We start from the raw sequence: 27,008 nt of genomic DNA, 5'->3' as shown, positions 1-27,008 counted from the left end.
AAATATGCGTAAATGTTATCTACCTTGTATTAACTAATATACATTATAAATATATTAATTTGTATGTACATATCTCAATTGCAAGACTTTTCCATATTTAATAAACATAATCTTCTTTTACGTAATTTCTTGCGTTGTAAAATTGACATTTATTTACATATATTTATGTCATTACTCTTATCTTTATTGATGTTTTTTACGTAATAAATTGTACGATTTTATTTAAAGAAATATAAAGTTAGAAGTCTGACAAATTATTAACATATGTGTTCCCATAAAAAATGTCTGTCATCAAAATTAATATTGCAGAATTAATTATCGGTTAAGCATAAAGGGTAATTTGTACTAAATAATTATAAAAATATCGGCCTTTATTCTGTTGCATGTTACTTAGAATTTATGCAATATGAGAAAATGTTTCTCATCTGTACATTCAATGACATATTTTTTCATAAATAGCGTTAAAGATTAATATTAAGAAAAAAGGAGTTTGTTATGCAGATCCATCGTCACAATTTATTGACAGAAAAGAACTATTTCTTTTGACTTTACAGATTAAAAAATATAATTTATAGACCGTATTACAAATATAGAATTTTATATCAGAATATAAGATAATTATTTACATTTAATTGGTACATTTATCATCTTCTTTTTAGTAGATGTAAGTGCATTAATTAATATTTATTTCTATTTTAATCAACAATCTCGTATAATTTTTAAAATATTTATATAAATATAAAATATATAATATATATGTGAAAGGAAGGCTCTAAATTTACAATTTTTTTTGTGCGATATAAAATTTATCGAACATCACTCGGAATTTTGAATAAAATCAGATTTATAATTATAAAAAAAAAGTATTCAAATTTTTACGCAACAAAAAAAGCAAAAAATAGATTTGTTAAAAGGTATTAACAGATTTTATTATATTATATCATTTTATAATATTACATAATTATTGTATATTACAAATATACAATAATTATTTATTTCGAAATTAATCAATAAATTAAATTACTTTGAAATACTCTGATCACATTATAGTTATTCGTTTATTACACAGTTTAAAAATTAAAATTTATTGGTGTCTGTGAAGTTAGCACGACAATTTATGAATTTAAAAAAAATACTAAGAGTTCGGATAGCACTTTTCATAGTTCTACAGTTCCTGATAAAAATTAAAAAGAGTTCCGCATTCTTCATATTAAAAAATCGAAATCGAAAAAATGTCGTGCTAACTTCGCGAATCTAGCACGACACTCTTCTCTCTAAAGTACCAACCAAGTAAAAACGCGTTGAATATTATTATTTTTAGCAAGAGTTCCCGATAGTTCTATTCAACCTATATATGTTCAGCCTATATATGCAATTTCACATCGATATTTCAAAAATTAATAATTTTTAAACAATTTTTAAGATTCTCGCCCAGCACGACATTCTCCCTCTAAATTATTAAATCGCGTTGAAAATTATTATTTTTAATAACAGTTCTCCATAGTTCTGCTATAATTCAGCCTATATATGCAATTTCTGACCGATATTTCAATAATTAATAATTTTTTACGAATTTTTAGTGTCCTCGACCAGCACGACACTTAGTAAAAATGTGTCGTGCTGATGATTTTCCGTAGTTTTAACGACAGTTCTCGACAGTTCTATAAAAGTTCTATTCTTTGAAAATGTTTTTACGCAGAGTTCCGACCGTTTTAATATTTCTTAAATAATTTTTTATTATTATCCAGCACGACACTCCCTCTAAAGTACTAAGACGCGTTGAATATTATTATTCTTAGCAAGAGTTCCCGATAGTTCTGCTATAGTTCAGCCTATATATGCAATTTCTGACCGATATTTCAATAACTAATAATTTTTTACGAATTTTTAATGTCCTCGACCAGCACGACACTTAGTAAAAATGTGTCGTGCTGATGATTTTCCGTAGTTTTAATGGCAGTTCTCGACAGTTCTATATAAGTTCTATCTTTTAGAAACATTTTTACGCAGAGTTCCGACCGATTACTATTTTTTAAATAACTTTTTACAATAATCCAGCACGACACTCTCCCTCTAAAGTATTGATACGCGTTGAAAATAATTATTTTTGATAACAGTTCTCTATAGTTCTGATATAGTTCAACCTATATATGCAGTTTTAGGTCGATATTCCAAAAATTAATAATTTTTTACGAATTTTTAATATTCTTGACGAGCACGACACTTAGTGAAAATGTGTCGTGCTGATGATTTTCCGTAGTTTTAGCGGCAGTTCTGGACAGTTCTATATAAGTTCCGTCTTTTAGAAACATTTTTCCGCAGAGTTCCGACCGATTACTATTTTTTAAATAATTTTTTACAATAACCCAGCACGACACTCTCCCTCTAAAGTACTAAAACACGTTGAATATTATTATTTTTAGTAAGAGTTCCCGATAGTTCTGCTATAGTTCAGCCTATATATGCAATTTTAGGTCGATATTCCAACAATTAATAATAAATGTAAAAAATTATTTATGAAATAATAAACGGTCGGAACTCTGCGTAAAAATGTATCTAAAAGATAGAACTTATATAGAACTGTCCAGAACTGCAGTTAAAATTACAGAAAATCATCAGCACGACACATTTTTACTAAGTGTCGTGCTGGTCGAGGACATTAAAAATTCGTAAAAAATTATTAATTATTAAAATATTGGTCTGAAATTGCATATATAGGCTGAACTATAGCAGAACTATCGAGAACTGTTATTAGAAATAATAATTTTCAACGCGGTTTAGTACTTTAGAGGGAGAGTGTCGTGCTGGATAATAATAAAAAATTGTTTTAAAAATATTATACGGTCGGAACTCTGCGTAAACACGTTTTCAAAAAATAGAACTTTTATAGAACTGTCGAGAACTGTCGTTAAAACTACGGAAAATCATCAGCACGACACATTTTTACTAAGTGTCGTGCTGGCCGAGGACACTAAAAATTCGTAAAAAATTATTAATTATTGAAATATCGGTCAAAAATTGCATATATAGGCTGAACTATAGCAGAACTATTGAGAACTGTTATTAGAAATAATAATTTTCAACACGATTTAATAATTTAGAGGGAGAATGTCGTGCTGGGCGAGAATCTTAAAAATTGTTTAAAAATTATTAATTTTTGAAATATCGATCTGAAATTGCATATATAGGCTGAACTTGAACAGAACTATCGGGAATTCTTGCTAAAAATAATAATATTCAACGCGTTTTGGTACTTTAGAGGGAAAAGTGTCGTGCTAGATTCGCGAAGTTAGCACGACTTTTTTACCCCTATTAAGTTAGTCCCCCCACCAGCTCAAAATAAGTTCTAACCTAACTTAAAATTAGGTGCTAATTAGGTGCCAAAGTCAAAAATTAGGTGCTCATACCGTTTAGCAGAAAATTAAATTCACAATGGGTGGGGCTGACTTAACATTAAGTTGGCCCCCCCATATAAAAAAATATATAAATAAGAAAGTTATAAAAAAAACAAATACGTAATAATTAGGTGCTAATTAGGTGCTCTCAGAAACTGTTAAGATATTTTTAAAATATATTTTTTTTATACCACTTTATTCTTGTACAGCAATAAACGCGATCAACATTCAAATCGAAAATTGTGTAAAATGCAAATTTCCATATAAGGAATGCGGAACTCTTTCGGAAAATGCAAATTTCCATATAAGGAATGCGGAACTCTTTTTAATTTTTATCAGGAACTATAGAACTATGAAAAGTGCTATCAGAACTCTTAGTATTTTTTTTAAATTCGTAGTTTGTCGTGCCAGCTTCACAGACACAATTTATTGCTTAAATTAAAAACATTTTATATTTTTTTTGCTTGTTTTTTATGATTATAATGTTCTTCATACGTTTTCAAAAATTCTAATAAATATTGATATTTTTAATAAATATTGAGAATTAATTAACGGATGATTTCGATTTTCAAAGAATTATTTAGTAATTCCTATAAAAAATTATGCGCTCAAGTTTTAAAATTGAAAAAATTATGAATAAAAATGACGTTATTTTTGTTGAATAATTTTACCTTTTTTGATAATAAAAAAATTAGATATTTTGTTTCTTATTATATGAATATAAGATGTTCGATTAAATTGCAATCAAACCAAAATATTCATTAAAAAATCTGCAAGTAACGAAACATAAAAAATTTCAATATAATGCCGAAATTTCTATTAAAAAATATATATGATTGCTCATGAACATCTAATGATAAACAATTTCACTTGCGATAACCAAGTGACTAATAAGAAGACAACTAATAAGAAGCAAATAAAATAATTAGCATTCTACGAGAGAATATCATCCTAAGAGAGCATATCGTTTACTTTTTACAGAAGCCATATGTTTGTTGCAAAATCGTATATGTAATGCTAATACAGAGACATTTGGATGCAATCTGATAAAATTAATATCATAAAATCAATCATTAACATTTTAGTATCTTGCTTCACACATCGAGACTTCCTTGAATATCTCATTTATGTGAGTATTCTACATATTCTTAGGTTTTTAGTACAATAAAATCACCAATATATAATAAATGTGTTTTTTCATATCGTCGAATTTGTGCTTGAAGCTTTAAGATTGATCGATAATATATATGTATACATATACATATATGTATATATATATATATATATATATATATATATATATATATATATTAGAAAATCTAGAAAAATATTTTTAAAATATTTTAAAAATGCAATAAATTGTATATTTACTATATTTGCAAATTTATATATCAAAGACTTTAAATTTACAGTGTTACAGTTTACTTGTATATTTGTTTTAACAAACATGACATATGAAAAATTCTATTTTAACGAATTGATAAACATTCAATTATTCACAAGATGAAGGACACAATCTTTGCTGATACCGTTTTCCTTTAAAGTTGCATTTGTACGTTCCAATCTCTTCGATGAATATCTTTAAGCAATTATATTAATTGAAAAGTCCAAAATGTAAATAGATAGAACGCACTCCACAAATTAACAATAAATTATATCATATATAAATGATATCGTTAATATCAATAAAAAATTGTAAATCAATAAAAAAATCAGATATCTTTTTACCCGCTCAACACTACTTTATATCCTCTGTGTCCGGATGTTTGCATAGCTTTATCAAGTAATTCGTATAATTTTGCTATCGAATCGTCAGCAAACACATGTACTAAATATACAGTACTACCAGTTAATGATCTAACTTTCAATCGCAATTCGCCAGTTTTTCCAGTTGCTTCGTTAATCTGATGCAATAATGGAGGCTAAAGTAATAATATTTGAATTGTCAAATGAATTGTATTCAAATGCTTTTACTTTTGATAAAATATAATTTCTTTCATATTTTACTGTTGGTCAGATAAATTTCTCACCGTACTCTTTCTTGCATAAGTGGCTGATTTTGACATGCGCGGATGTTTTGTCGTAAAACATCCAGGAGCGAGATTGGCGATTTTGGGCTTGCCGATATCATTAATTTCTGCTGTGCTCGACGCCTTTGATCGTAATATCGATTGCATGCCGATATTTAATCGTCCTCCAGATAAACTAACAGATTTTGAACGCGGCCGAAGACAATTTCCAGCAGTTCCCGGCCGACTAATAAAGTTTAATTAAAAAATAACTTAATCGAAAATATAAATAAGTTGATGTCAAATTAGTCAAAATAAAATAAATGCTAATTTTATTTTTTATTTATCTAATCTGAAAGAAAACCTGGATGACGATCTGTCGGAAGAACTGTAATATCTCGTCTTGTTACTTTGAATTCTCAAAACATCTCTCGACAAGAATGATTGTTCATTTGTCGACATATCAAATTCCATATTTTTCGTAGCCAATTCTCTCTTTTTCCGAAATAATAATATTTGTAATTTGTATTGGGATTTTTTAAGAATTTTGACAAATATAAGCAGTTGTTTATTAATAACTTTACTTTTTCTCGTCGACTGCTTCGTGCTAATTCAGCATTAATATGAGACTGAAGATGAGAACTTGAACAAGCATTGTTATGTGAAGCCAAAATTTGCGACCTCAGAGAAAATAGGTCGGCAGAAGGTGTTTCCAAAGAGATTTTGGGTTTCAATAAACTAGTAAAGTGTAAAAATGCATTATAGCTTGATTAACAATTTAAAAAATATTTTCTTGCATATAAATATCATAAATAATAAATAAATTATTTTTAGCATTTGAAGATATGTGTTAATATGGCAAATTTTTGAATATTTGTTCTGACTGTTATATAATACCGGTTTGTTGGAAGAGATAAAAGTGGAATATTCTCGGAAGCGTTATCTTTTGATAAAGAATTGATATGACCAGATCTTTGAAAAATGGTATTTGATCTGCGTGAGGTAGTCGATAACAAGCTATCTACTGCAGATTGCTTTCCCAACCGATATCCTTGACCAGGAAAGCTAGCGGTGTCGCCTACATATAATTCCGTTCTGCGATCTTCTATCTATAAGAGAAAGTAAAAACGATGACGGCCAATTAAATTTTTCTTAACTAATCAATTTCATATTATCAAAGAATCTGTAGTAAAAAGAAGTACGAAGGACTAATCATATTTAACTAATAATTTACTATGAAGGGTACTCCATCAGGATATTCTTGTTGCAATTCAGATGGAAAATATCCATCCAGAATATCGCGAATGAATGAGCTTGCAGTCGGATCATCATAAGATCGTAATGGTTCTTCTTTGACGACCATACCATTTTTATAAAATTTTAACGTTATGCAGGAAGGAGTCTTTAATCACAAAATGCATAAGGAAAATACTGATCATTGACAATTATCAAAATATGGATAAATTGTTATATTAATTCCAAAAACTAATCAACAATTAGTAAATTAATTTATTCGATATTTAAAGTATATCTTATTGAAAATGTATCACATGTAATTAAGCGCGTGATACTTCGCATTATTTCTGTAATATACGCGATGTGAAAGCACGCCTTACAAATTAGAGCTATACTTTAAAAGTCGCTCCTCCTCCTTTTTCGTTATGATGAATGTGAACTTCGCCCTTTCTCGCGGCTAGGTTTAATTGATCGATATTAGCAATTAACTGATCATAACAGGCGTCGAGATAATTACTACAACGGAATCACTAATTATTAAATCGATTATTTCCACTTCCAACTAATAATGTTTATTCTAGTTACTTGCTATCGCCGTCTATAGTCATCGAGTTGTTCGTATCACCCACCCACGTCAATCCATAATCAGCCAAAAACTTCTACAATATCGAAATATTGTAATTGTTAATTATTGCTATCAAATATATTTAAAATATAAATTTGAACCTCCATTTCGATGATCTTGTGTTCTAATGTCAGACATCGTTGATAAAAATATTCGGAATTATTAGCCTGAGTTCGTTGTTCTTTTTTCCGCACGAGTTCCTGATTTTTGTACTTAGCTTCCCAATTTTTGATCTATCATATATTATCCAAAGAAGTGAAGAAAAATTAAAAAACATTAAAGAGATTAAAAAATTTTTTCCGAAATAAGAAAAATTATAGAATGATTATATAATTACAAAATAATTAGAAAAAGAAAAAAAGAAATATATTAAATATTACTTTTCAAGTAAATTTAATATATAAAAAAGATATACGCGAATGTAATTAAATCTAATAAAGATTAGCTTTCTACTAAAAGTTTGCTATAAATTTTTGAATGTTACATTCCTAAATTAAGAGAAGCGTACAGAGAACCTTCCGCTTTAAGCGACCGATTTCTTGATCTTTAGTTCGCAATCCCTCTTCGGCTTTTGTCAAAACGGTTTGCATCTTTCGCATCTGTGATTCGGCCAGATGCAATTGTTTCGTTAACATACTAATGAGCTCACTTTCTGAAATTAATGCGATAGCTATGATATAATTTCAAAAAATATGGAAATTGCGAACGTTTTCTCTAATATCATACATAATATAAAATTTTGTTTCAAAGTATTAACAAATTTCTATTATATATTCGTTATTAAACATTAACTCTTCTCAACACTGTGCATGTATTATTACAAAATTTTTTTAAACCTTCTTCGATTATGTTATTTACAGGAATGGAGTTCCTAGTCATCTTGGAAGCATTATTCCACAATTTTCTCGCGGAAAAATTCGCATTGGAAACCTGACAGCAAACATGTAAATAAAATTTGGCATACTCTTTAGTATTCTATATACATAAAATATATTGCACAGTTACCGTTTTATTGATTTGATTCGAAGATTTGCTATAATCGAGAACGATTTTGTTGTCTTCCGATGGATCTGACCTCAGAATTTGAGAATTTCCCGTTGTAGTGTTTGGTAGGCATGATGACGAAGGTAATACCTTCAATCTAGTAAAATGCTACATTATTTTACTTTTACGAGCAATATGCTGATAATTACTAATAAAGTACACATTTTTCATTGTTGTAAAAAAATGTGACATATCCTAATATAACCTACTTGCAATTGCTGTCATGTGACAAGAATAAGGAATTTCTTGGAAATCTCTTTCTCGACTGAATTGAGGAATTTCCTTGGCTCATGTTTTGAATGATAGCATTAATTAATGAGTTCGACAACATTTACATAAATTTTCTTACGTCGCCAAAAATCAGTTATTCGCCCGAAGTTGTATTTACAATATGCGACGTAAGAAAAGTCGATGTCGATTTAAATCAATTCAACGTAAAGGAAGTACATAATAATAATTCATAGGATATAAGAGCAAAAAAAGTTTTCATTTATAACTTTTATAGTAAAAAAAATTACAATGATATGTTTATTTTGAATTACTTAATTAAAAAATTATGAATTAAAGATATAGATGATAAGTCTATATTTTAATAATGTTCTATTTTTCCTTCTATATCCATATTTTTCAATCTGCAATTCCCAATCAATCTAGTTCCCCATCAATGAAATATCTGAAATGATATAATTTAAAATTTTACGTGATTTATTTTATATGCTTTATCTCGTGCGCGCGTGATTGTATTATAATTTATTATAAACAGTCTTTAAAAGTCCTCGTTCTAATTGTATAAGATGTTTAATTGCACCTTGAAAGATATAGTGAAAATAAGGTCAAGACTTTCCGCTGGATCGACTTTGACATAAAAAATCACAAAACTAATACATAATCAGAACAGAGAAAACAATACAATCATTAATACATTATTTACATTATAATCTACAAATTTATAATAAATATGTAATGCAAACGTAAATAATCACATATAATTATTATATACAAAATTGACTTTTTATGTAAGATTACTTTTAAAAATAAAAATTATTCGATACATTTAAATGATTTATCATTTCTTTCTAAAGAAATAGAAACCTAATGAAAATAATGAAAATAAGCTAAAATTTAATTATTTTAATCAATGTTTATGGAAACACATAGCTTAGCACAATACATTTAGATTTTTTACATACGATTTAAAGGTATTTAAATATTTTATTAAGAAATATTTAAATATTTTCCTTTAAATTTAATTTTTTAGTCAGATTCTTTGAAATCTAAAAAAATATTCATTTGAAAATATTTATTTTATTTTATATATATATATATATATATATATATATATATATATATATATATATATATATGTATATATGTATCCTCAAAATATATTGAAAATTTTTTCTTATTAAATATCGTATTTAAAAAATATATATATATTTAGCAACACACACACACATTATTATTCATTTGTGATTAAAAGCAAACATTTAATTTTCAAAATTATTTCTTCAAAATTGATTAAATCTCATAAAGATAATATATCATAAAATACATTTAACGCTATAATATACGCGAATGTTTAAAAACTTATTTTTTAAAACAAAAAGAAAAAAAAGAGAGAGAGGAGGAGTATCATTATTAAAGAATTAATCTTTAAGAGCACTTAAATGGATCATTAATGATATCTCGCTAATGAATCACACGTTCAACTCATTCATCGCATGTTACAGCACTGCGCGTCGGCGCAGTAATTCTTAATCGATCGCGGTGTATCGCTTGTATTTGGATCACGTGAACAATGGCGTCATCAAAGGGGCCGACGTAACAAACGGTTACATCGTGCCGGCGATCGTGCAGCTGACGTGCCGTCAGCTGCCGCATTCTCTTAATTTTATCGTGTACAACGCGTCTTCTCTAGCTCGTCAACAACGACGTGGGTGAACAAGCCTAGTACCGCGGCGCCAAATAATTATCACGTGTGCCGCGTCGCGTGGATAAAAATGCCGCGCAAGAGAACGTTCACGCTTCACGAGGTATTCTCTGGACGCAGGAACGGCACGAAGGTGAGATTCCGATCGGTTGTCCTTCGATTTACGCGATCTCGCTGCTCTCGAAAACAGCTGATTACTGGCCACGTGGTGTTTTATAGAAATTGAGGAGGTCGACATTACTTAACCTGACTTAACCTAAAAACAAGCAGTGGGACTATGGGTTCGTGTCAATGACATATCTTTCATCGAGCATCGATATCAACTTATCTTCTTATTGTTTCGCGATTTCCCTGCAAACGTCGCATTACCCTAAGAACGTCGTATGTAGAACGTCGATATGGAACATTTATGATATTTCAAGATCATTATCTATTCATCGAAGCCTTGACGTATCTCTATCATTTGGCGCCGCTAAGCTGACAGAACGGTTTTTCCTTCGACAATACTTGAGAATAATTTTCTACGGAGTTAGGACTTTCTATTGTTGTTCACTCTCTCTTTTTCTTGATATGTAAAAAAATTAAGAACTTGTTTGGCCTCCTCATTTTGGAAACAGATTATGGTGACATTTTTAGCATATGAAAAGAATTATAGAGTTTCTCTTTAACAATTATCATATGAAAAATATAACATTGTTTCTTTCACTTCACATTCGTTAACAAGTAAAAGAATTATTCAAAACAATATGTTCCAAATTGAGAACTAAAAAATCAATATAAGAAGATTATTAAATGTGAATTATTATCACAATAACTTTTATATTTTAATTTTTAAGAGATTTTTTAATGGTGAGAAAGAGAAGTAACTTTATACATTTTCTTTAACTTTATTATTTTATATTATTGTATTATTATATTTTTCTCGTTAACAATTGCAATTTCCGAAACATCGAGAAAAATTCCAACTCTGTTAACGAGATAAAAATATAATACAATATTACAAAATAACAAGATTAAACACACATATATACACGAATATATTTATAAAATTATTAAAATTTTTCTCTATAAAAAGTCTTTTAAAAATTATCATCACCTGCTATCATTTATCATATATTATTAATTATCTCATTACAATGAAATTATATATATTGTTAGAATACATGAAATATCTATGTCTTTTATTTATATTTAATTAAAAAAATAGAATAGAAGCTTCATAAGATTTTCTTGTAAATTGATTTATCCTTGTAGATTTCCTTCACCAATTATGTTATGCAATTAGAACAATTGTTAAGCAAAATTAAATGTCAATTTGTTATCTGTTGCATAATATCATGTAAGATATTCTGTGAATTCACTATACTATTTTCCTCGTATGCACACATAATTGATTCTTTTTTTCAATAAATATCTCGAACTTTATATTTATTATTAATTTTTTTAATACTTTGTTATTGTTTTCTAGAAAAATTAAATTTTTGTGACATAATAATACCTTATTTGATAAATTAATATAATAAGAACTCATTTTTGAGAGTAATACTTATATGAGGAAGTATAACGTTTCGCTTCTTAAAAATTATATAATGAATGTGCTATATGGCTACTGTGATGCGTATGCTTTTATGCTGACTTCGAATACAATTCCATTGATCGATTTGCTCTTGCCTCGATTATAAACTTGATAAGGTCAATCATGAAATAATTAAGTTTAATATTACAGTCGGCAAATTTTTTGTTTAGATAAGCAATAGTCTTCGAAACTATTCGACTTTGGAGTTTAAAATCATATAAAATTATATTAATATTTTGCTAATTCACTGTTTTATATCATAAAAAAAATATATATTAGAAGATCCTTGAGACTTCTAGGGTCAAACATGTATTAAGAATTCTTTAAAATTGCATTAAAATCATCATTTGCTTAATTATAATATGACACGAATTATTGATCGATCAAGAAACGCGGCCTCTAAGTTTCACCGCAGAATAAACTTAAGAATGTGTCCCAAGAAATAATTTATATGAGTATATGTGTAATACGCTTTGTATTGACAACTGCATGTACACGCGCACGTAAGAAAAATAATGATAAATTTTAATAATTTGCGTTAAAAGAACTTAATATTTCGTAATATTAATGAATAATATTCTCTAATTAAATATTATATATGTTCTTGCGAGTCAAAATATAATTTTTTAAGTTACTTTTTTATCTATTGTTATATTCAATTAATTGTTTAACGGATTCCTGATTTACCATATATGTCATTTCAATTTTATACTTATTCTTAAAGTGGTCATTTGAAAATAAATACTAATTATTTTGCAGTTATATCTTTTACAAACTCCATTAATATTAATTTCAGTAGATTGGAATAAATGATCCTGTTTTTAGTAATTACTACTAATGACATTGCTTATTTCATTATTTATTATATTCATTATTTTTCATTATTTCATTATTTTTATTTCTTCTAATTTACCATATATAGAAACTATCATTTGAAAAATTAATCGCAATTGTATTTATGATACCTTTATTACAAGATAACTAACATAAACTTATTTTATTGTTTAATAAATATTAAAAAACTAGACAAATTTAATTTTTAAATATAAATATATACGTATAGTTATTTTTTGGCTAATATTTTGGCTCATATTTTTTTTTACATGCAAACGGTTTGAATGAATTTTGAATAAATCATATCACTTTAATTAAGTCGATTTGGTTATCGATAATCGACTATTAAAAAGGTTTTTATAATTTTATTTTTTGTATCATATCATGTTTTATTCATAATAGGTATAGTATTCTTGTCTCACACTGTATCAAGAACACGATCGAAAACCGGCGCAATGGTGGGGTCATAAAGATAGTCAACGCCTCGTGGTCCGGTTGTGCCTTTCAGTGCCGGCATTTCATTCCGTCTGCAATCATGTCGATTGCATTGCGATTTCTTTCATTCACTGCACGTTTCAAATCGTGTTTATCGTATCTCGCGAAATTGTAATCGTGTTTCTCCGCGCGTTTTCAAGCTTCATCTTTGACGTAAGTGATACTTTGGACACAAGGACGATGTTGACATTATGATCTTTTTCGTTTATTAGCAAGCGAACTTATGACTTATTCAACTTCATTATCTATATGCACATCGAGGTCGTTTTAAATTCGACATGATATTCGGAAAGTAAAGAAATGTTGATGTTGCAAATTTTCTTGTTATCTCATCACTGTAACAAATTATATTTATTATGAACGAAGTAACTATGTGCTGATGCTTTTTGCATTGAACTTATTCCTTTCAACATGATTCATTGAAAATGGAAATAGTGGAAAAAACGAACGTTATACTATGTGCTGATGCTTTTTGCATTGAACTTATTCCTTTCAACATAATTCATTGAAAATGGAAATAGTGGAAAAAACGAAACGTTATACTAGTGTCATTGATCACTTTAGTTTATCATTTGGGCCATCACTTTGGCTTATCGTTATATTTTTTCTTCAGTTAACCAAAAAGATAAAGGAAATATAACCATCATTATCTATAAATATATTTCTAAGAGGATACTTGATAATATATACAAATAATATAAAATAAAAAGGAACTGTAAAGTAAAAAAGAAGAGTAATATAAAAAGGAATTCTTTTGATAATATAAATCTTTCACAGAAAGACTAGAAAAAGTGTATTAATTTTTATAAACAATCTATATCACATATCAATGAATCATATTAAATTTTACAAAATGCCTTGCTGTTATACATCTTAGAATTGTTTTATTTTTGACATTAAAAAATTAAAGTAATATGTTAATATGTTACAGTTTTTCGTGAATTTTCCATATAACTAAAAGTTCTATTTTTTAAATTAAATGAATTTAGACAGTTTGGACTTTAGAAATACTGCTTCTTCCAATCTATGCATTAATATGTTAAATTTTTTCGAATTTTCCATATATAACTATATAACTATAAATAAAAGTTCTATTTTGTAAATTAATTTAGACAGTTTTGATCTGGAAATGCATCTTCTAATCTAAGCATTAAAAATGCATTTTTTTATTTTTTCATCATTTATTATCACAGTTTATCCATCAAATTTTATTCAGTGTTTTACCTTGAGACATGCAAATAAGATGAAAGACATCGTAGTCGTATTTCAAGTTAGTAAGGTGCTCGGTTGTTTTGCTAATACGCGATCACAGTTTTTGATTTAATCTAGCATTTATGTCATCTAACAATTATGTAATAAGTTTACATAATCATGACGAAATATAAACTTTATCTAAATTTTTATTAACCGAATGTTGCTAAAATATATCATGCTTTTTATAATTTTAATTTTTAATATTTTTCAATAATATCTTTGATATGCTAAATTAAAAATTTCTTGATATTATTATTAATATTCGTATTATTAATATAGTAAATTTGAATATAATTAATATTAAGCAAAAATTATTCAAAGTATTATACATAATACTTTGTTATTGTATACTGTGTAAATATGGTCATAATATTGCAATATGATCGTAATCGTGCACACGTGCATTGTCAAAATAATGATTTTTTACATATGTTATATGTATATTAATAAAGTAATAAAATAATTTATTTTTCAAATTTTTATTCTATACATTTTATACATTACGTTCTATTCACGAAGATTGTGTTTTAATTTCAATTATGTTATTTTTATTGTTGCATAAAGTTCTTTTTGCATAGTCATTGTATGTCTCCAAGACGTAGCTTTACTATTAACTAATTTCGCATAAGAGTCATGCATACATCTTTTATAGCAACGATTTCTTGCGGAAATCTAATATCCGACGTGCAATTTTAATCGCGTGCGTGCTTATGTTACAGAGATCAGTTAAACGTTTCATTTGAATATATCGCAGATGTGGATTAAAAATTTGCTGGCGATTCGAAATATAAAATGTGAAATTTAGAAATATATTAAATAATATATGTAATTATTTTTTGTCTTACGCAATATACTTATAAAAAGTGTTTTATAATAATTATATTTCTTTTTAGCAGTAAATATTTTGATAATTTTTTTTGTATATTAAATTATATATATAATATACATAAAAATTATCGTAAAATTTATTTCTTCTAATTATTTATATATGTATATATATATATATATATATATATTTATTTATTTATTTATATTTATATAAACAATATCGAATTATGTATTATAAATTATAAGCGAAGAGTTAAAAACCATAATAAATAATATAATGTAGATAACTATACGCGCTGATCATTTTGCAAAATATATATTTGAAAAGATTTTATATGCTTAACAAAAATGAAAATCTTCAAACAATAAGAGTTTTATTATATGCGTTGTTATTGGTATTTACGCAATTACAATTAACGCAACAATTAAATCATAATTCATCCACCATTTATTGTGTGGATAAAAAGTGCGCAATTTTTTTCTATAAAATTAATTTCTTTTCTGCGTTCTTATTGAATATAATATTCATAAATAAATTTTTGCAAAGAGTTTTTCCATACGAAGAGTTTCAGGAATGTCGATATAAATTCCACGTATAGGAATTTCATCTTATTCTCGTAAGTGATAACCTTGCAATACTTTGAATACCTTGCAAGTTTATTGACATCATATTATACGTTAGGTGATGCAAATGCTAGTATAAAGCGAATGACGTCACGCGATTTTTTCTTCTCTATAAAATTCTTCTCTATAAATTTTTTTCTCTATAAAAATGTGATTATTAAATTAAATAAATTCTCTCTGTGTTTTACAGAATCCGAGGTGATCCTTGTGCTTTCATTTCGCACAAAAGATTGGTATACTTTGTTCAAACAACTGTATTCGCACAAAAAAATGGAAGAATTTCAAAGGTGAAAAAACATATTTGAGAACATATATATATATATATATATATTTCCTACTATTAATTTTATAAACTATTTTTGCATATCTTTGTGTAGTATACAGAATGTCCCAAAATTTTGAATGTCTTTTGCTAACAAATACTCTGTCTAATTTAAATTCTTCTTTAACAAAAATATCATCGATTTTCGAATTAAAATCTATTGAAAAAGAAGGGTTTATTAATTAAATTTGATGAAGAATTAACAAAACTATATTTTTCATTTCTTCATTTTTAAGTAAAATTTAGTTTAACAAAATTTTAATTTGAAACACAATTAGTTACACAAAAATGTAAAATTAAAAACTCATAAAAAATAATAATATTTCTCGACATATTCCTTAAGAAAAAATCGATTACAAATTGACCGAAAAATCTGTCATTAAAAAAATTTAGTTTTTAAGATATCCTATATAAACTTTTTTTTTCCATAAATATTTTTGAATAGAAAAGTACTTAACTAACTTATATATTTCATAAAATGTGTATTACGTTTATTTTTTATCGTATTTCCCATTATCGCCTTTCGTATAGATTAGCGTGCAAATTAAACAAACTGACGATCAAGTATATCAAGGATGTTATTTATCTCTTAAAATGCGACTTACAATTTGTCTATTACTACGGAATATCCTGCAGTAATTTTATTTTACAGATATGAGGAATCTAGTATGTATAAAGAACGGCAATCTTGCAGTTTACGAAGATTAGGAGGTAATAATCTTCATAATAACATGATTTAAAGAGAAATCTTCTTTATTAAAAAAATAGTTTAAATATGGTGATTGATGCTATTATAAATTCGCTTTCTAGCGCAAATTCATTAATATGATCAGTATGTTGTTCTTTCTGATAATCACATGTAGATTTTTTGATTACAGATATGATACCAGCACGGGTCGTGCTGTATATGCTCTCGTTTTCGGGGTTCCTCGTGTCTTTCATGATGAGAACGGACATCAACATTGCTATGGTGGCTATGGCGAAAATACCATCAACAATAAACAATGAAACTATCGCTGCATCGTCTCATTGCTATATAATATCGAATGCGTCACATGTGGAAAATAAGACTATAATTAGGCCGGAGGTATGCTTACGCAAGTATGGCGATAATGCGATAAATTATATAGTGCATATTTTTTTCCATTATACACAGACCATTCATTACATATGATATTTGAAAAACAATAATTTATTTTCTATCGAACTGCAATCAAATGGAATCATTTTTTTAAATTTTTTTGTCATTTTTTTATGAAACTGTTTTTGTCAAATTTAAATTGCATTTAAATGAGAAAAGAAATATGTGGACGTAATGTTTATTTAGTCAGGTCGAGATACTTCGTATAATGACTTGCACGATTAACGTCACGATAACCTGTTTGAGTACGATGAATACGAACAGGCATCATTGTCATCATCCATATCATTATAATATAAATGCATTCCACGTGTTATCAAGAGCATGTAAAATTTCTTTGTAGTTTTGTGTAGTTTCACACATATAAATAAATTTAATATAAAAAAATAAAAAAATTCAACGCGAGGAAATAAATACTTTAAATAATTATTTAAAATATTATTGATAATGAATCTATGGATATCATGAACTAATAAGTATCATCTCTACGTGATAAGAAAAAAGAGAGAGAGAATTGGCTGTGCTGAAGTTCGAATAAAATTCAAACACATGCAATATTTTAATGTCGAGAAAAGATTGATTAGCAGACTTTTTTATGCACGTTTTTGTTGTTATAATGTGTAAGATGGAAATATGATTAAGTGCAAGAGATATATTCATAGTGAGTCACTTATTTTAAATTGACAAGATGAATGATGATAACATTTATATTATTTCTCATCCGAAAATCATGACATATAAAACTAATATGATATTTCTAATTTTATCACCAACATCGCAAAACAATTCAAGCGAATAAAATAAAATTAAATTTTAATATCTTTGTAATGACAAAAGATGTTTACAATTATGCAATATGATAACAAAAAATATCAGCAAGCAAGAAATCTTAATTTAAAAGTAACACTTGGATTTTCTCAAAAGATTAGAGATAATATACAGCATTTTTTTATGCAAATAATAAAAATCTCATGCGAATTTAGATTCATTTTATTGAATTTTTCTCTAAATATTAAAGAAATACAATCTTTCGGTGGAAAGTTAATTTATTTAATACAAGTTTGCTGCAATATATATTAATGGAGTGATTCTTGTGCATAAGTAATAAAAAGTCATGTCGTTCTTATGAATAGGAGGATGGCGAGTTCGAATGGAGTCCAGCTATCCAATCAGCTATTCTCAGCTCCTTTTACTGGTGTTACATACTATCACAAATGCTTGGTGGTGTTCTCACTCAATATTTCGGCACTAAAACTATATTCGGCGGATCTCAAGTCGTTACTGCCGTATGCAGCCTTCTCATGCCGACCGCCGCGAAAATCCATTATGGGGCAATGATAGCATTACGCAGTATACAAGGCATTGCAAGTGTAAGTTTTTATATAATTAAAATAATAAAAAATTTTACAATTATATCCAAGACGATGCAAATATATAAAATATATCATAAAGACAGTTAATCATCACATATATCATAAAGACAAATTTTTGAAACATTTTTTAACTGTCATAAATATCTATTGCTTAGATGTATGCTTGGATATATATTTGGATATATATTTGAAGTAGATTGATAATTTACGTTTATCTTTTTTTTTTTTGAAAACAGGGACTCACATGGCCCGCAATGTACGCTGTGATTGGACATTGGATTCCACCTGTAGAACGATCGCGTTTCATGTCTTCCTTTCAAGGTATGTTATCAAGTGTCAGCCACTAACAGAGATTTTCATGTGTTACAGTGAAACTTCGATACGTTCGATATGGCAAAATTAAGCTAAAGCCTATGCGTTTCGTCATATTGCATTGCAAGTGTGATGCCATAAAATGAAAATCGCATACTTCCTTTTAATTGTATTTTCGTGAATACTAATGCACGCTTCTTTCAGAATGGAATACGGAATGAGAAGCAATTATTCTATACTACATTATTGTTTCAGTCAAAATTCCAGACCAAGCATATAATTTATTATCAAATGAGAACTTTCTATATAAAAGCTGTGCGCATTGATCTGCGCTAATTGATCGCTTATTAATGATCCTGAATAGTTCATCTTCACAAGGTTGCATTCACCGGACCGAGGGGTATACTCAACAGCGACCGCTCAACAGCATGAGAAAGGCCGAGTATACTTCCAGCTGGTAGAATCAGCCGGGCTCGTCAGACATATACATATTATTGTATATATATATTTGTCTCTTTTATATGTATGTCAGTTCTATCTCTTGGTTATATCCATATCTGCAGTATGAGTTAATCTAATCATTCTTCTCACTCAAATTTTGACCATAGACAAAGACACAAGCTTCGTTTTGTATATTTCCGATACGGCATTTATTTTTTTATGCTTGCTTACTAATCCAAATGTTTAAATTAATCGTTAAATTTTCTTACTGCTACTGACATGTGTTCTAAACTAATATTTATGAAATTTCTGAGTTTCATATTGAATAAACATTATTACTTAGTTTATTACAATACGAATGAGGGGTTCCATAATATTAAAAATATTCATATGCTACAAATTATTTTTTTATTATGTTCTACATCTATTTAATATAACTAGAATGTTATAAGAATTAAATGTTAGAATGTTATGAGAATTAAAAATCTGCTTTTTTCAACTTGTACGCATATTATCATTAATTTTTCATTTATTTACACTATATTTGTTTGTAATACCTCTTTGTGTAAAAAAAATGACACTCATGCAGGTAGAACAAGTTTATGCTCTTATTATTTGCAGATATAGAAGTTTCATTGTCCCACCATTAACAGCTTCATCATGTCTATCCTCGTCCCCGCGTACTAAGTCTTTACTTGAATCGCTTTACAGGGTGAAACACGTACATCGTGATTGAAGAAAGATCATCACCACGCATGAGTGTCGTAACAAACCAAGACCGAAGGCCATTCGACAAGCATCATGTTTCAGCTTTCCTCCGGCTCGTAGGGTGAGCTACGCCTAACATCTAGATTATCTATATTCAGGGTTCAGCATCGGCATTGGATTGACCTACCCGTTGTGCGCGTTTATCATCGTCCATTTTGGATGGAGGATCGTATTCTACACGACTGGTAGCATCGGTCTCATTTGGTGCATCTTTTGGTACTTCTGCGCCTTCGATACTCCTGCTTCGCATCCCAGAATATCTAAGCTGGAACTCCGTTATATTCAAGAATGTGTTAGAAATCAAGTTATCGGAGCAAATGAGGTAAGACAGTATATCTGTTATCCAATGATTCTTTATGTGAATAAACGCGCTAACATATTATTTAATATGTTTAAAGGATCTGCCTGTTCCTTGGAAATCTATACTCACATCTTGGCCAGCATGGGCTATTGGTATCACAACTTTTGGAAGAATATGGGTACATTATGTTTTTATCATTCCTGGTCCGATGTACATGAAGACGGTATTAGGATTCAGTATACAGGCAGTATGCATTTATTAGCCCAAAAAATCTATGTTTTTATTTTATCAATATAATATTTATCAAAATAACAAATTTATTTTTTAGAATGGTATTCTGTCAGGTGCCCCTTTTATTTGTAGCTACTTAAGTTCTGTTGTATTTTGCTACATCGCAGATCTCTTGGTTACGCGGCAAATCATGACTTTAATTACTGTACGCAAGATATTTACTGCACTATGTAAGTCCTTTGCTTTTTTAAACTAATTAATACTTAGACACTTTGTATGTGAATTACAAATAGTCATTGCTTCTTTTTAGCTCAAGTGGTTCCTGGAATTCTCGTAGTTTTAATTGGGTACTTAGGTTGTGATATTATTCTCGTTTTAATTATATGGTTTATAGCTGTTACTCTCATAACAGCTGGTTACGCGGGTGCAATGGCTAATATTGTCGACATAGCACCCAATTTCGCTGGTGAGTACGCGCAATTTTCGCAAATACATTCATTTGAAGATTCCAATAATTTCATTATAAATCGATATATATTTTTTTAGGGCCGGTACTGGCATTCGCACAGACAATTCATATGACCGCTAGTTTTTTATCTCCTATAGCAGCTGGTTTGCTTACACAAGAAAGCGTAAGTATTATATTTTTCTTTTTTTCTCTATTGTGCATTAAAATTAAAAGCAATATAATGTAATAGAAAAATTTATTATAATATTTTCAATAGCAATCTCTTGATGCATGGAGAAATGTATTTGCAGTCACTGCAGGTGTATCCTGCAGCACATATATTGCCTACCAAATATTTGGTACAGCGGATATACAAGCATGGAATTATCCCGATCAAAAATATCCTCAATCTATTCAAGAAGATTCTCAGCCGTTAAATGATTTATTTCATGAGAGAAATGAAATTGTTTCGAGTCAATCAAATTTATCGAAACAAACATAATGTATCTTTATTTCGACTTATAAATATCAAATTAATTTTTAAATTTTTCTGTTAATTTTTTGAATTAATTTTCTATCTTTATGCTATAAATATTATTTCTTATTTATTATTGAATCTTCTCTCTTAGATTCTTTAATATAAATATAATTATATACATAGTTTTATACACATATGAAACTGTAACACATGTAACTGTACATAACAGTTACATTTTCAACACTATATTTCTGTTTTTCAATACTTACATTTCTGTAAATAGGATAGCTGATTGTTAATATTTATAAAAAAGTGATATAGATATCAGAAAATACAATATATAGCGAGGAGATTATATTTTTATGAAGAATACCTCAAATATGTCAAAATGTTTAAATTCTTAGATTATATACTATAAGTGCACATATATGTTTGAAAAAATAATTAGTTATAAATAGACGAAAATTATGAAATAAAATATAATAAGGCATTCTATTTGGATAGAGTCCAAGATATGTTATCTCTTGTGTAACATTAATAATATTCCAGACAGTAATATGATTCACGCATATAATTATTCTCGTATATATTATTTAAATTTAAACAAAATTTCATTTTATTATTAGTTTGTTTTCAAGAAAACAACACATTTTATATTATCTGAATAGAATAAATATTTAATATCTCGCAAAGAAACTTTGCATAATAATAAGTATTATTTTCTAATAATAATTTTCTAATAATAAGTATTATATATGCAGTAATGTTCCGATTTTGCTTGTTTATATACATTCTTTATCATGACTTATATTCATAAGATGATGCGGGACATAACTAATTTATAAAATGTAGATCTCGTAAAGATATGAAATCATTATTACTTACTTCATCTTATTTGTGTGAATGCTGGAAAGCACAACAAAGATTTCACACATATCCATACACGTATATATAATCTTTTACATATTTAAATGCCTATATATATTCAAAAGTATGCAAAAATATTCTTCTCTTAAATCTGTTATAAGTTCAGAAACACTTAAAATATAAATCTGCTAAAAATAATTTTTATTTATAATTCTTGAAATAGAATATGATTCTAATTATCATAAATTAAATAAAAAAAATTAAGTAAAATTTTAGAATTGGGAGATTTTCATAATATCTATTTTTTACAATCAGTGCCTTGTGGTACACATAGATCTTTAAATTGGTAACAAAGCTGTAACAGAGTTCTCCTGATATTTTTAATAATCCACATTAATTCTTATAAATTAATATAGAGAATTAGATATATAGGTGATACCTGATAAAATGTTTACAATTGTCAAAATGACATTATCTATTAACCTGCCATTATTAAAATAGAGAAAAAATATTTATTATATGTAGTGTCTCTCTCTCATATACAATTTGTATTCTAAATATATTTATAAAAGGATTTGTTTATATATTGGGATTATATAAGATCAAATACACTCATTTATGTAAATGTCATAAGAGAGAAAATGTTATGTTGTCGATTATTATATCTTTAAGAATTCATATTTTTATAAATATATATTGCAATGATTACATTAATTACATATATATAATCTTTTTAATAAATTATATATGGAAGTATTGTAAATTTAATTTTACAAAGCTTCCATCGAATTAATAGAATATGAAGAATTAACTTTCTTTTTTAATTTTATTTTATTATTTGCGGACAAAGTACTTTATATATATATATATATATATATATATATATATATATATATATATATATATATTGGCAATCAACAAGTATATATCAATATATAAATATCTCTGTAAATATATAAGATTTACATTAATTGATTATATATTACTATGTAATGTTTTTATGCTAATATATTATGAGAATATAGAAATATTACATTATTTTTGTTTTGCATAATATATTTATAGAATTTAGTTATGAATTCTTTATGGAAAAGATGCTATTATTTTTATTAATATTTATAAATACAGTACATAAAATATTTAATTATTAAAGAGAACTTTTTTTTAAACTATGTTGTGAAAATATCTATCTTATATATTTCTTTATTAAATTAATAGATTTTAATAGAGAGAAAGATAAAATTTTGTTCTTCAATATGAATTTTAATTTAATTTATTTCTTACTGTATGTTATGAAGGTATTTCCGGCTGGTGCGTAATATGACAATATCATTAATATTATTAATTTTTCTCTCTTTAGACATCTTTATATTATAACTCTATATTATAACTTATAACTATTACTTATTATTATTATTAATGTGTAGAATTCATAAGAATTTTAGCATTTCTAAAGTTGAGGACCAGGAGCGCTAAGTTAATAGTAGAGACTATGTATTATGCGAAATGTTATTCTTAGAAATATGACAGATATTATATAACAGATATGATACGATTTAATTGAAAATATAAGCACGTATAATTTTATTAATCACAGCATTTTTATTATATATGTACATGTAGTTCTTTCTAAAGTGCATATTATTATATGTTTGATATATGTATTTTAAACTTAAAATATTGCAGGTTCCAAAAAGCAATTACACTGATACAAAAAATTAATGACTCATCAAGTATGGTAAGAACAAATTTAATTTTGTATAGATGTCTAAAGCCAAAAAAAGATTGCACATTACAGATTATATATTTAGATTCCTTGGGATATTGCAATATATTCTTGAATTTTACAGAATTATAATTGATAAATGCTGGTAAATAGTAAATGCATGATTTTGTGAGAAATTTTTTAATAAATTTTCAGAAAAGGTTAGAAAAGTAATGAAGTTAGAAGAATAATAAATGTTTTACAAAAATAATTTTAAACAAATTTGCTTTTTCCTTTTTCTAGCAATATAAATTTTTACATTAATATTTCAATATCTTTCTATCTCTCTAGGAATAAAGTTTTGAATTATACCATTAACCACTTTAAGATGAATCATGAAACGTCATATATATATTATCATATATATCTTTATTATCATTTATATCTTTCCCTTCATGAGTGATTTATCTATCAATTAAAATAAAAAAATAACACTCACCAGCACACGATGCGCAGCGGTAAATTGCAGTATTTGATCTAAAAAAATGAATAAATATATGTAAATAATATGAATATTTTATTAATTATTCAAGCAAATATTTATCTCTTACAGTAATCAATATTAAACATGCTTGATATATTATACATATGTACAATAATGCAAAAAAAGAATGCAACGTAAGATAAATCGGAAAATAATATATGCAGGTAAAAAATAATATGATCAGTTTTACACTCACCTCGATTATAACATCGTTGTCTGATATCTTTCAAGACGTCTCTTTTCAGGTCTTTGTTCCTCCATTGTCGTTTTTTCACACAACGTTCATATAATCACTCGCGATTAATTACGGTCGCGCATACAAATTATTTGGAATACGATTTTACAGCACTTTACAATGACACTCCCGCAGGTAATTAAACACGACTGCATTTTGTTACGCACTGCGACGAAAAACAATACGATCAAACACGACTAGCATTTTGTCACATATTGCTATGAAGGATATATAATAATACAAAAAACTACCGCACGAAATTTTATAATGCGTTTGATGCGCGCCATGACTCATAAACGAATAATAGAGGGCGTCTGAAAATTGCGCGCCAATTCATGCGCCACTCGTCGCGACGATGCTATATTCTCTATCTGCACTTTTTGTACTTTACAATATTGGGCCTGTTCTTTTTAGCTGCACTACTGCACTAGTGCAATTAGTTAGAGTGAAAGAAAGTATGTTTGTCTCTATCTAACTTATTGCACTCGTGTAGCAGTGCAGCTAAAAAGAACAGACCCATTAATATACGTTTGCGCATGCTTATTTTAGAGCATTTACAATTTCGCATCATAATAAATGAATAAGTATATACAGTAAAATTACAGATAAATATGCAAATATATATAATATGAACAATGTTACTGACAAATATTAAAATATGAAATTAATTACTATTGATTTAACGCTTCTTGATTCGGAATCGATCCTGCATCCATAACTTTTTGTCGGTGATCAAGCAATACGAATGTAGCATCGACAATTGATACGATATAACGTAATTAATAACTTTAATTCTATATAAAAATAACGATAAACCGTGTGAAAATATATAGTTGAAATTTGATATTGTACTCGCAAACACAATTCGAATGTATGTACTTCGCCGAATGCACACAAATGCGCACAATCGATATATCACGACACATGAAAGTGCAGATATAGGGCCTGTTCTTTTTAGCTGCACTGCTGCACTAGTGCAATTAGTTAGAGTGAAAGAAAGTATGTTTGTCTCTTTCTAACTTATTGCACTAGTGCAGCAGTGTAGCTAAAAAGAACAGACCCATAACCGCGTAAAGTTGACCGCAGCAGGTGACGCGCGAAGTTGATCGCGCAATTTTCGAATTCTCTCTCGCCGTTAGTCTACTACGTTAGTTTGTGAAACGTGGCGGATGTCGTGTGCATTGTAATTTCGTGCAATCATGTTTCTGTCGCATTATTTTGTCGCAATATAACAAGATTCGCATTGCGTTTGATTAACATCGGGAGTGCTGTATAAAGCGCGATTATCGTATATCGGATTATGCATGTGATCGTAATTAATTATGCTTCCGTGAATAATTGCTGAAAGATTATCAAAAAATAGAAATGAAAACAAGAAAAACATTGGCAGACATCGAGCGAAACTTATGGAGTGAGTACAAAATTTGTTATTTTTATTTTTATTAGTTTTACTTATTCTTTACTTGCGTAAGTAATCAATACTTTCGCCAGAGGATCGCGTAATGTGATTGCATATAATATGTCTACAAGCAATATTTATGTTCATTTTAACAGAGGAATATTTAAAATATTAATATAAACTTTCTGTTATTTAAATTAGTTGATTGAATTATATTAAAATTATTGAAAAAAATTTAAAGCGCCATATAAGATATATTTCAATTTAGAAATAATGTTAAAAAGTAATAATTATCTCTTGTAAATATCATGAAACAGTAATTTATAATTTTCATTTCCTATCGCTTCGATTTCTACTTCGAATAAATCGCGCGTAATTATCTACTTCAATATATAATCGTTGCTTCGATACGCTTACAAATCGTTAATCATGGGAGTCAATTAATCGCGCGAGCTGATAATCATTAATTGTTCATATGAAATAATCGCATTTCAGGAGATGTTAACACTGAATATTCTGTTTCTTGCATTTCAAATTAATTTTGATAAATGGCCATTATCGCACATTTTGCGCATTATTTTGTAGACCTGTTA

At 27.6% G+C, this 27,008-nt stretch overlaps 3 protein-coding genes across 6 annotated transcripts in view; 2 read left to right on the top strand and 1 right to left on the bottom strand.

Moving 5' to 3' along the window:
* Positions 1-4,810: 4,810 nt before the first annotated feature.
* On the bottom strand, positions 4,811-8,701 carry LOC145976777 (uncharacterized). 2 transcript variants are annotated; one of them, XM_083108162.1, is made up of 14 exons: positions 8,519-8,701; positions 8,271-8,406; positions 8,102-8,195; positions 7,781-7,917; positions 7,367-7,498; positions 7,226-7,299; positions 7,036-7,156; positions 6,639-6,806; positions 6,302-6,513; positions 5,989-6,142; positions 5,769-5,899; positions 5,426-5,651; positions 5,124-5,317; positions 4,811-4,974 (listed from the first exon to the last, which is right to left on the bottom strand). In XM_083108162.1, the coding sequence occupies exons 1-14, from the start codon at positions 8,638-8,640 to the stop codon at positions 4,884-4,886; spliced, it is 1,992 nt and encodes a 663-aa protein (XP_082964288.1). In that variant the 5' UTR covers positions 8,641-8,701; the 3' UTR covers positions 4,811-4,883. The 2 variants fall into 2 exon arrangements, with proteins under 2 accessions (XP_082964288.1, XP_082964289.1); XM_083108163.1 differs by having other exon boundaries at positions 8,271-8,417; positions 8,519-8,608.
* A 1,406-nt stretch (positions 8,702-10,107) lies between these two features.
* On the top strand, positions 10,108-22,160 carry LOC145976960 (sialin). 3 transcript variants are annotated; one of them, XM_083108535.1, is made up of 12 exons: positions 10,108-10,372; positions 16,041-16,137; positions 16,825-16,883; positions 17,051-17,259; positions 18,447-18,683; positions 18,923-19,007; positions 20,306-20,529; positions 20,606-20,755; positions 20,837-20,969; positions 21,050-21,205; positions 21,286-21,371; positions 21,465-22,160. In XM_083108535.1, exons 2-12 carry the CDS (start codon positions 16,121-16,123, stop codon positions 21,687-21,689), a joined length of 1,581 nt encoding a protein of 526 aa, XP_082964661.1. In that variant the 5' UTR covers positions 10,108-10,372; positions 16,041-16,120; the 3' UTR covers positions 21,690-22,160. The 3 variants fall into 3 exon arrangements, with proteins under 3 accessions (XP_082964661.1, XP_082964663.1, XP_082964662.1); XM_083108536.1 differs by lacking the exon at positions 10,108-10,372 and adding an exon at positions 13,147-13,297; XM_083108537.1 differs by lacking the exons at positions 16,041-16,137; positions 16,825-16,883.
* Positions 22,161-26,162: 4,002 nt separating this feature from the next.
* The window catches only part of Pgant2 (polypeptide N-acetylgalactosaminyltransferase 2), a 220,540-nt gene continuing 219,694 nt past the window's right edge, over positions 26,163-27,008 (top strand). The window contains exon 1 of the mRNA XM_083109469.1: positions 26,163-26,427. The gene's annotated coding sequence lies outside the window, so the exon portion shown is untranslated. The remainder of the gene's footprint in view (positions 26,428-27,008) is intronic.

Source organism: Camponotus vicinus, unplaced genomic scaffold (assembly GCF_025532165.1).
Source record: "Camponotus vicinus isolate PSW18456_S1 unplaced genomic scaffold, iyCamVici1.0 SCAF_9, whole genome shotgun sequence".
Taxonomy (NCBI): domain Eukaryota; kingdom Metazoa; phylum Arthropoda; class Insecta; order Hymenoptera; family Formicidae; genus Camponotus; species Camponotus vicinus.
This window is presented reverse-complemented; position numbering and strand designations above follow the sequence as displayed.

Coding starts and splice junctions, on each gene's coding strand:
- LOC145976777 (XM_083108162.1), bottom strand. CDS start 8,640: ATGTTGTCGAACTCATTAATTAATGCTATCATTCAAAACATGAGCCAA. Junction 8,407..8,518: donor TCACATGACAGCAATTGCAA/GTAGGTTATATT, acceptor GCATTTTACTAG/ATTGAAGGTATTACCTTCGT. Junction 8,196..8,270: donor CGAATCAAATCAATAAAACG/GTAACTGTGCAA, acceptor GTTTGCTGTCAG/GTTTCCAATGCGAATTTTTC.
- LOC145976960 (XM_083108535.1), top strand. Junction 16,884..17,050: donor CAGTTTACGAAGATTAGGAG/GTAATAATCTTC, acceptor TTTTGATTACAG/ATATGATACCAGCACGGGTC. Junction 20,530..20,605: donor AAGTTATCGGAGCAAATGAG/GTAAGACAGTAT, acceptor ATATGTTTAAAG/GATCTGCCTGTTCCTTGGAA.